Source organism: Falco biarmicus, chromosome 2, assembly GCF_023638135.1.
Source record: "Falco biarmicus isolate bFalBia1 chromosome 2, bFalBia1.pri, whole genome shotgun sequence".
Lineage (NCBI taxonomy): Eukaryota > Metazoa > Chordata > Aves > Falconiformes > Falconidae > Falco > Falco biarmicus.
In genome coordinates this window covers 47,731,432-47,742,695 of record NC_079289.1, presented here as the reverse complement: position 1 = coordinate 47,742,695, position 11,264 = coordinate 47,731,432, and the positions used below count along the sequence as shown (strand labels likewise).

The 11,264-nt window shown below is 46.7% G+C and overlaps 1 protein-coding gene across 2 annotated transcripts; it reads left to right on the top strand.

Annotated features, from left to right (window-relative positions):
• The first annotated feature begins 1,544 nt into the window (after positions 1-1,544).
• SPRY2 (sprouty RTK signaling antagonist 2) lies at positions 1,545-7,816 on the top strand. 2 transcript variants are annotated; one of them, XM_056329545.1, is made up of 2 exons: positions 1,545-2,094; positions 6,040-7,816. In XM_056329545.1, the coding sequence occupies exon 2, from the start codon at positions 6,091-6,093 to the stop codon at positions 7,030-7,032; it is 942 nt and encodes a 313-aa protein (XP_056185520.1). In that variant the 5' UTR covers positions 1,545-2,094; positions 6,040-6,090; the 3' UTR covers positions 7,033-7,816. The 2 variants fall into 2 exon arrangements, with proteins under 2 accessions (XP_056185520.1, XP_056185521.1); XM_056329546.1 differs by lacking the exon at positions 1,545-2,094 and adding an exon at positions 3,042-4,244.
• The last annotated feature ends 3,448 nt before the right edge of the window (positions 7,817-11,264 follow it).

Sequence of the window (11,264 nt, the reverse complement as noted above, 5' to 3'; positions counted from 1 at the left end):
GCCGTGCACGTAAGACATCCCTTTATATTTCCATGTTTTTGTGGAGGATGACCACCCCCCTCCAGAAAGCGGTGACTAGCAGGTGTAGAAGGGGATGTGCCAGCAAAATTGCTTCGGCTAGTGAAAAGGGCTGCTGGGGGCTATGCGCTGGTGATCGCTCACGCAAATAACGCAGTGCAGTGCCGCCGTGCGCACCGTGTGTATCCTGAGCGGTGCCACACGTGACACGGGTGTACCCGTGCCCGGTGCATGCCTACGTGGATACGCAGCTTTGCGCGCAGAAAGATCCATGTAGGCGCAAGATGCCCGAGCCCAGCCACAGTGGCCCCGTCGGTCCTTTCAGCTCGTACAAAAGGGACCGAGCTGTGGCCGTGTCAGGAAACGCCCAGAAGACAAACAGTCACGTTGGTGAGCTGCTCGCAGACCGTGTCCCCTACACGAATGGGAATTAATTAAAACACAGTTGGTCGGGTTTTTCGGTTGAGAATTGGTGGTTTGGGTTTGGTTTTTTTCCTCCCCTAAAAGAAACGCCGTCTCTCCGCCCAGGCGAGGAGACCCCGCTGCTGGCCGGGACGCCGCGAGGCCCGCTGCCGCACGGTGCGCGGAAAGTCCCGCGGCGCTGCCAGCAGCCTGGCCTGCCCCGCCGCCCCCGCCCCCGCGGCGCCCGGGCCGCAGCTCCGCGGGCCCCCCCCGGCCCCGGGGGCGCCCCCCGCGCCGCCTCACCGCGCTAATCCGTGGGACAATGCCCAAGTAATGGCCCTTCTTTCTCCCCGCCGGGGACCGGGGGTGGGGGGCAGAAAGTGTAAACTTTTATTCCACTCGGTCAAAAAAACAGGGGGAGGGGGGAGGGGAAGCACCTGGAAACGGGTCCCCCGAAAGCCCGCAGCGGCGGGAAGAGCGTGCCTTCCTCCCCGGGAGAAGCGAGCCGCCCTCGGCTCCCCTGCAAACCTATCGCTGCCTTCCTCTGAACGCGTACACGAGCACAAAAGGAACCCCGAGCGTCGTGTGACCGCGCACGGAGCAGCCTCCTGTGAAAACGGCTGCGGCGAGGCCCCGGCAGCGGGGCTCCGCTTGGCTCCGCGCCGCTCCGCGCAGAGCAGCGCAGCGCCGCGGACGGGCCGGGGCCCGGGCCGGCGGCGCTACCCTTTCGAAAGCCTCCCGCAGCTCGGAGTGCTGGCAGGGCGCTGGGAGCGCCAGTGAATGTAGCCCCGCAGAGCCAATGAGCTGGGACCGGATGCGATATATCCTCTGGGACAACAACTGCTCTGTTCCTCCTCAGATCCACATGACGCCATTTACTGCTGCTTTTGCAGAGAGATCACCCTACCTCCTCCGGAAAGAAAAAGAGAGAGAGGGAGAGAGCGAGCGAGCAGAAAAACGGCGAGCCCCTACAGCTCAGATCTCAAATCTTCCTCCTCCTCCTCCTCCAAACACACAACAACCACCACCACAAATCCGCTGCGCTCCCAAAACATCCCCCCCCCCCCCCCCCCCCCCGATCGCAAACCACAGAGCTGCCTGCAACACACACACGCTCGCAGAGGGAGCGAGAAAGCTAGAGGGAGAGAGGGGAGAGGAGCTTGCAGCAAGCAGCAGAACGGCTACATTGCACAAGCTGCTTTTTTGGAGGAGCTCAGTGGAAGAAAGCTCTGGGATTTTATTTTAGATCCACTTTATTTTGTTTTCTTTGGCTTTCCCCTTGCTCTTGATCATTTGCAACAACAACAAAAAAAGTGACTTGGTATTGGCGATTCGGCCTCCTGTTCATTGAGGAAAAAAAAGGAAAGTGTGTGTGAGAGAGACTGAGTGTTTTCTTTTTAGGAGCAAGGAAAACCCACCCCGATCCGGAGAGGTGTTTTAATTATTATTATAGTATATACGCGCACACACGTATTTATAATCTGTCTGGGGAGAGGGACCTAACTTTGCTCTGGACTTTTTTACATGGTGATCATTCTTACTCTAATTTGCAAGTTGGACTAAAGCAGAGTTTGGAAAAGAATTTTTTTTTGCTTTAGGGCTGGATTTATTTGCAAACCGCAGGAAGAAGAAAATACAAGAGAGAGAGGGGTTTGGTGCAGCGCCGCGATCACGGTGAGAGCCTTTTCCTTCTTTGCAAAACAAGCTTTTCAGTACACCCACCCCCCACCCCCCTTGGTTACTCCAAGAAAACTCGTGGAAATGTTTGAGGCCGATCCCTTTTCCATTCGTACAGGTTCTCCCTCTTCCCCTTTCCCCGCTCCTTCCTTTCTCAGAGAGGAGCCGGAGGTGGGATTTCGGAGCGGTTTCTCTCCGGGGGGCGGAGGGGGGGGATAGCTCCGCTGGCATTTGGGGGCTGCGCCGCGTTTGCGCCCCGCTGGGGTGCCTCGGGGGCGCGGAAGGCTGCGCTGGGGGGCGGAGGGCTGAGCGGGCCGGCGGGCATGCCCGCGGGGGCTGCGGGCAGGTCGGGGGCACACGCAGACCGACACACACACGCAGACACGGGCACGCAGGCTGCAGCGTGTTCTGCTGCTGCGGGGAGCCGGCGCGGGCGGTGCTGCGCGCCCCTGCCTGGCCGGGCACGCGTGGGTGTCGGACGAGCCCCAGGGGAGGTGCAGGAGGGCGCTGCGGGGCTGGCGAGCGCCGGGGCGGTTTGTACTGTCCAGGGGGAGAGCGAGCAACTCGCCCTTCGGTGCGTGATTTACGCCCGTCTGTGGTGGCGTCGGGAGATCCGTGCAATTCGGAAGCGAGTGCACGTCTGGTACAAGTGTGTGTGTGTGTGTGTGTGTGTGTGTGTGTGCGCGCGCGCATGCACATAAGTATTTCTCGTGTGGTGAAATTAACTCGATTCATAAGACGAGCAAAGTTCTTCCCCAGGTTCTTCTATGCAGAGGGCAGGTATGGAAAGGAAGGAAAGCCGTGATTTTTGCTTTTCCCTCCCCCTCCCTTTGGTGGGTTTACTTTGTAACACCCCCCCCCCACACACACACACCCCACCCACCCCCCCAAAAAAAAAGGGTAAAGAAAAAAAAGCTGCTGGTGTTTTCAGCAAGCTATTTGTGTGTCAGTTTGCCCCACCCCGATGGTAAAGTCCCTTTTGCCCTAATCCATAGTCTGATCACACACTCGGCCCTTAATGGGGGTTTCAAAGCACTTTGAAAGAGGAGGAGGTGGTTGGTGTGTGTGCGGTGGGGATGGGGGTGGGGGTGCCTTGCACAGGCTTCGGACACAAAACAGAAATTCAAGAGCAGAGGACTTCTCCCCCTTAGGCTCGCCTTCTCCCAGCCAGCGAGACACGGGCTTTTTTCCACAGCACGCAAGAAGCCCCTTGCGTTTTAAACTTCCCCAAATGTGCCGAACGCGAAACCCGGCCCCCTTGCTCGCCCTTTTGCCAATCCCAGCTAGGAAAAGTTAGCTATCATGGCACTTGAGCTCTGCGAGAGTGGACTTTGGCTTTTGGAAGTGGGGAATCGTGTTATCACACATGCACACACAAAAAGGCAAATGCTGCTGCTCTGCTCTTGGTGGATGGGAAGGGGAGAAGTGCTAGATCAGAGGAGGGGAAGACGTGCTTTCCCGTAAGAATGTTCAGGCGAATGTATGTTTGCAAATAAATGCCGGAGGTTTGCATCTTGCCCTGTTAGCGGATCTGTCGGGGGGAGAAAAAGGACTTTCGCCCGACTCGGACCGATGGCCCGCTGAAAGTGCCTTCTGGGTCCCTCCGGGCTGGGGCGGACTGAAGGTCCGGCAGTTTGCAGAATATGCGTAAAATAAGAGGAGCTTTTCCAGCGGCTGGCTTTGTGAAGCTGAATGGGTGCTTACGGCAGGGCGAGGGGGGGTAATCTGCCTTTTGCCCAACTGTCCCCGAGGTGTTGTCACAGACCGTCTGCGGGGCGCCTCTCATTACCCGGGAGGGGAAGGCTTCTTTAGCATCTCTCGGGGGAGGGCAGGGGGGAAGAGTTAAAAGGAAACATGGGTTTGACTTTCCTGATAAGGCGGCTGCAGCAGCCCCCTCCCACCTCCCAGCCCAGAGGATGTCTCCTGGTTATCTCCAGGTTGTCTGCACTTGCGGGGCTGCCGGCGGCGCCTGCGGCCGCGCTCCGGCAGGCGAGGGGCCGCGCCTCCCACCTGCTGCGCGCCCCTCCGCGCCGGGTGCAGCTGTAGCGGGGACGGGAGCGGAGCGCGGGGGCTTCTCCTCCAGCGCCCACCTTGGCGTCCGAGGGGGGCTCCGCCACCGCCACCGCTGTCGTCTTAAGCGCCTGCAGGTCAGAGTCAGCTCTGCTTTTGCGCCGGGTTGTCATCTCTGGAGAAGGCAGGGTTTGGTTCAGCCTACCTTCTCGGCTGGCCGAGCCCGGCTAGAACCTGGACGTGGAGGGCAGATAGGGCTGATAGTTCCTCTCAAGGATGGGGAAAATACTTTAATTTCTATTAGCTTATATCTCCATATAGTTTCAGATGAGGAAATGTCTGCTTAGGGTGTTGTTTGAAACTTGTATGACAAAGGTTTAAACTTGAAGAAAACAGAAGCAGTGCTTCAAGATAAATTTGACAGATTTATTTTATTTTTTATTTTTTTGGGGGGCGGGGGGCTAGCATGACATACAGTCTGTGTCCAAACCAGGATTTGGCAATATCTAAAGTAGGTGGTCACTCTCAAAATTTAGGGTTTTTTTTCTTAAAAACAGAAAGCACTTGAGGGGAGGAAGCCAGGAGTTAAAAGGTTAAATGTTTTCCACTGCTGTTAGAATAAAGACAGTGTCTTGAGATATTCATTGTTAAACTGTTTGGCTATATTTTATTATACTGCGGTATAGTATTATTGTTGGTAACTGGTGTGTACAGAGTAACACTGTGGTGCTCTTTCTAGGTATAATAGAAGACATTGTGTGGTCCTTGTAAGAAGCTTGGTTCCTGCTTGGGTTTTAATTGTAAAATATTGTTCTGGATTTTTGTATAGGTAATTGGATTTTGGAACCACTTTAAGATATGATAAGGGCAAACCAAATACTAAGTAATTTAGAGGGCAGTACCTGAAACTTGTGTATCTGACTGTGGAAGTTAGTTATTTACAAGTTCTCATCTTCTGGGTCTTTTACTGAGTTTCCATTTAAATTAAGTCTGCGTTTCTGCTTTGTAGTTAATGATCCTTTAAAGTAATATTTGCAATCAAGTAGACTTCTTGGATGCTGTCACTGTTTGATTATATTATGCATGCCTCTGTCCCACAAGCTACTTTTGGTAATATTTACAATTTGAAATGTAGTCTGTGGAATTTTTCACCTTTTAAAAAAATAAAACTATGGCATCATTGCTTTTGTAGCATTGAGCCTTAAAATAACAATTGCAGTGGTGTACACAAGTGTGACACACAACTAAAATACTGGAGAGAGATATTTTTACTTGTGCTGCTGAAGTTTTTGGTAGCACTAACTCATTTAATGTCTAACCTCAAACATTTTACTGCTATTTAGTGTTTTTCTTGTGACTATTGGTATTAAACTAAAATTTCCTATTTACATCATATAAAGTTTAATGTGTAAAGAGACTAGCCTACCAAAATATTATCCAGTTTTAAACAGAATTGGAGAATTATATGTCTGTCATCAGCTGGTCACATTACACTTGCTAAATACTTGCTGGCTTTTTTTTTTTTTTTTTTTATATATGTATCTAAGGTTTTCAATAGCCTGATGTGAAAAGAAGAGTCACTTCAAGTGGCTGAAGTGTAATCACTTTGAAGGCCATGGTCTAGCCAGAAGATGGCCTGGGAAGTCTTAGCTAGCAGGCGCAATACCTAGACTTTCTAGAGCCACGAGTTAAGATGTGTGGACCTAGAACAGAATCCCTTTAAGGTGTCCACCGGAGTAGGCAGGAGAGGGCAGGGGAAGTGCATGCAGCTGACCAGCACCCGCGCTCCGCCCCAGATGTGACTCCTTTTTTTTTAATGGCTGATGCATTACTAGATTGTGTGCTGTGCTGTAGTATCCTGCAGCCTTGAAAGGCTGCTGGAGAGAGCAATGAAATGTGTTGCAATAGTGAATCCTCTCTTTGTCGCTCCAGGATTTCAGATGTGTTCTAAGCCTGCTGGGGTGAGCACGCTTCCGGGCACCGATGGAGACGAGAGCTCAGCACGGCAGCGGGTCGCAGGCCTTGCTACAAGCTCGGCGTGACAGTGGGAGACCGCACGGGGAGCCTGACCTGCGGGATGTCCTGATGCAGCAGGTTCATGTCTTGTCGCTGGACCAGATCAGAGCCATCCGAAACACAAATGAGTATACGGAGGGGCCTACGGTGGCTCCACGGCCAGGGGTCAAGTCCACTCCTCGACTAGCAACCCAATCCAAAAATGAAAGGCCCCATGGCTTGCCCGAGCATCGTCATTTTAGCCGGATTCAGCATGCACAAACACACGCCCCTCCTCGGGCACCTCTGTCCCGATCCATCAGTACAGTCAGCACAGGTTCGCGGAGCAGTACAAGGACAAGTACAAGCAGTAATTCATCTGAACAGAGACTTCTAGGTTCATCCTCGGGGCCAGTTGCTGACGGGATAGTCCGAATGCAGCCCAAGTCTGAGCTCAAGTCAAGTGAGCTGAAGCCACTGAGCAAAGAAGACTTGGGAGCGCACAGCTACAGGTGTGAGGACTGTGGGAAGTGTAAGTGTAAGGAGTGCACTTATCCAAGGACCCTTCCATCATGTTGGATCTGTGACAAGCAGTGTCTTTGCTCAGCCCAGAACGTGGTTGATTACGGGACTTGCGTTTGCTGCGTGAAGGGCCTCTTCTATCACTGCTCCAACGATGACGAGGACAACTGTGCTGACAACCCCTGCTCCTGCAGTCAGTCGCATTGCTGCACTAGGTGGTCCGCCATGGGTGTGGTGTCCCTCTTTCTGCCTTGCTTGTGGTGTTACCTACCAGCCAAGGGTTGCCTTAAGTTGTGCCAGGGCTGTTACGACCGGGTAAATCGGCCTGGATGCCGCTGTAAACACTCCAACACCGTTTGCTGCAAAGTTCCCAGCGTCCCCCCCAGGAACTTTGAAAAGCCAACATAGCATCACTAGTCAGAAATACTAAAGTAACAAAGATTATTTTAACGTACATATGCAACCAACTAAGCAGCTATGGTCTTGGGACTGTAGTAGAAAGGTTGGGGGTATACTTTGCTGTTTGCAGTGAAATGCTTTTCTGTGTGTGTGCCATCTTAACTGATACGCTTGTTAGAATCCAGCTAGTGGCATACAGAAAAAAAAAAGGGATGCAGTACATTGTGACCCACATATTGCATAAGCTAAAGCAACACAGACACTCCTAGGCAACTCAATTGTTTGTGAATAGTACTTGCAAAATTTGTAAATTAGCAAATGACTCCTTTTTTTTCATTGTTTTCTGCCAGAGATAATGTGCTATATTTTTGTATATACAATAATATTTTCAACTGTGAAAAATACGTGGTGTCATAAGGCATGGCACAGTCACAAAATATTATACTAATATGTTGTACATTCGGAAGAATGTGAATCAATCAGTATGTTTTTAGATTGTATTTTGTCTTACGGAAACCTTCTATTACAAGACTCTGATTTCCCTTTGGACTTCATGTATATTGTACAGTTACAGTAAAATTCAGCCTTTATTTTCTAATTTTTTCAACATATTGTTTAGTGTAAAGAATATTTATTTGAAGTTTTATTATTTTATAAAAAGAAATATTTATTTTAAGAGGCATCTTACAAATATCACCCCTTTTTATGAGGACGTCATAGTTGCTGCAAATAAGGGGTGAACGATGCATATGTTCACTATAAAATAGAAAATATATTAACGTTTGAAATTAAACTGGGCTACTTGTCATTTTTTCCTCCCACTTACTGTTCTGAGTTGGGAGAACTGGTACTTCTAATTGTAAACTTTACAGTGATACAGTCACAGTGAGTCTAATACGAAAATAGAATTTTTAAGTATCTTTTTTTGTTGTTGTTTACTAATTTACCTGAAAATAATACAGGATTTTTGCTTCCTTCCTTTGCACAAAGGTCCCAAATACTGTTTCTACAACAGAAGAGGAAAATGAACATAGGAAAATGCATTAATTCATTCCAGACTGGGACTAATAGGCATTGAAAGCTTGACCTATTCTATAAGTGATGAGCTTTTGTGCTTCAAATAGGAAATAAGTAATCGTTTACAAAAAATGTTAGGCTTGCACAGCTTTACTCGGGGAGAGAGAGAGAGGAAAAAAAGAAGAAAATTAATATGGTCAGTGCAAAAAGCTTGCAGGATTATTTGTTAAAAGTAGAAGAATATGCCACAGGGAATGATAGATCTGACTGCAGTCCAGCCTTATGTCAAACATTTGCCCCACTTCTAAGAAGAAAGTTGCTTGATTTGTCATTTGTGACAGTTACCTTCCACTGAGGTCAAAATCCTTTCGCTGCCAAGTTTCCCACCGGAAGACTGGAGAATGATTTACCTTTCTTTATTAACAAACTATCATTTCCTGTTCTGAGCATGTCTCTCCAAGTTTAGAGGTCTTAATGTTGGATTTTATTTATACATTTCTTAAGCTGGCATTTAAGAAATAGTTGTAAGTATTTTTAAGCTGACGCTTAGAAAAATCTCACAGCCTTTTCTGAACCCTCTCCAACAAAAACAAGTTATAACTAATAAATTAAAAGCTCACTAAAAGTTGAAAACCAGAGCATTGGGTAAATGTTACATCTTTTTGCCCCTTAATTTTCATCTGTGATCTGCTATTTGGTCTATTTTACATAAGTCTGTAGTACTCAAAAATCTTACACTGTGTGTTTGTGTGAATTGGTTATCAATCATCAAGTGGAATTAAAAAGTGCAGGTCCTGACTAGCTTGCAAAACAAAAATCGCTGATACATGGGCCTTGTTCTTTTTTTTTTCCTTACCTCTCTAGCAAAAAATGTAAGCTAGTGTTCTTTTCTCTCTGCATCAGCTGGCTGGATACTTTGGTACACAAAGACAAGCAGTATATATTTAGCCTTAGGAGAGGAATTTGCCAGGAAGAAGGTGGCTTATGTTGTATGAGTAATTTGTCCATATTTAAAGCGCATCAGTATACTGTGACCGAGTGTTGAGGCATGTATGTGAGATTTTACTTGGCTGCTGATAAACAGATTTTTGGTTTGGTTTTTTTTTTTTTTTTTTTAGAAATTTTGTTCTTGAAGGGGTTGGTAACACCATGCGCTTCCATTCACTGAATGTGATTCTTCAATTAGACAGGTGCTTCTGCCTAAACTGTCCTGGGTTAGCCTTGCTGATTGAAAACAAACATGAGAATGATCCAATAGTCCATTTCTGGGGAGAACCTTTGACCTTTAGACTATATTTCAGAAACCCAAAACCCCACTGATTTTGGTAGAAAGTAAATCCAGTCTTTTGGCTGTATTGATGAACTTGATAATACTGAAGGAGAGCCCTGTCTTTTCAGTGACTTATGTTTCAGTCAAGGAAGATCTCTCTAAGGAAAACTGAAGGTGAAACTGGAAAACTGCAGTATGGCTGAGCAGTGTAGCAGTCAAGGAGGCTGCAACTCTTAAGACCTACTAGATGAAGTCCAGTACTAAAATTCTGGGTGTGTTTTGTTTTGCACTATAGCAAGTGCTGTGACTGCCTAGATAGGTTCCAAGGGAAAAGGGCAACCATCTTCTTCTCGATAGTGAAATTTGAAGCTGGTCTTAACATGAAACACTGGTTGTAACCTTCCACTTGGTTCTTAAAGAGGATAAATAGTGGATTCCCCCCCATCCCAGGTAAGTCCACTGCTAGTGAATTGGGTTGCATGTATGACACTCGGAAATGAGGACATGCGGGAAGATGGCATTAGGGCTAACCAGGTGCAGGGTCTAGGCTTCAGTTAGTATGAATAGCACGTGTATGCAGTGGACTCTTAAAAGTTGGCTTGTGTACGTTAATTACCATCCTAATATTACAGTTATTTAGATAAGGTTTACTATTCTAAATAAAACCAAAATCTTGCCTCAAACAGATTAGATTGTTTTAGTAAGAATTAAGAGAACTTTTCAAGTGGGTTGAGATAATGTTATTAAAGCATGCCTACTTTGTCCTTTGAGATACGAAAGTGGAGGTCCAAGAAAGGAAAATTTTCCACACACAGGTTTTGAGGATAGTCATGAAAGTCATGCCAGATACACACCATACAGGACTTGGATTTTAAACAGCTATTAAGCCATGAGAGAGGGGAAACCCCTCATTATTGCTCCATTTGTTGTGTTGTCGCTTTAGTGTTTTGATCCATTAACCTCATAAATTATGATGTCACTGTAAGGTTTGCTTAAAGACTGAAGGATTGGACCAAGAGTTATGTATGTATGGTATGAGCTGCAAATAAGTGCATCAAAATGTGCTTGTACAGTAACTTAGAAATATCTCTATTAATATCCTCAAGCAAATTTTTTATTTTGCTCTTTAATGGTTTGAGGCTTGATTATAATTTCTTTTTGAGATAGTGATCATAGCAGTTAAAAAAAGACAAACTTGGATTCAAGTGGAGAATAAAAAGATAGAGTACTTTAGATGGAAATAAAATCTGTTCTTAAAGGATTTGAGATCATATTCAGGTGAGGTTTTATATATTCAACTGAGTTACCAAATCAAGTCTTCAAAAGGCCGAATTCTCCAAATGAGGAAGTGCAGTAGTTAAGTGGTCGCGATGATTAACAAATAGCTTTTATATATACTTTCTTACAAAACTCAGCATGTGTGAGGTGGAAGTGACTTGACAATAGCAAAGTACTGATCACTTATGCACCCAGCATGACTTGCCTTTTTTTTTTTTTTTTTTTTTAATGTACAGTATTATCTGTAATATCTTTTTCACTTTTATCAAAATATAAAATAATTCATTTTTGTGATGAGTGAAATCTCAAGGCTTATCCTTAGATGGCAGGGAGACAATAGAATGCATTTCTGTACTGCAGTGGAACATTCAATTATTTTTAGGAATTAACAGTTGTGGAAGACAGATTTGAACAGTCTGTCTCGTCTCAGATGTTCCCAGATGGGTGCAGGTACAGCAAGTAATGACTTCATTTGCTGAGACAAATTTCTCAATCAATCACTGGAGCAGAGTCCCAGAAAGAAATTGGCTGAATGTGAAAGCACGCTTGATTGTGTAATGTCTGTATGAATAGTATTGGAGAGATTTCTTACTGAATATGTCAGCAATAAATTGGCTCATCTTAAAAAAATAAATTTCAGGTTGGGGTTGCAGGTAGACTACGTTGTGACAAAGCA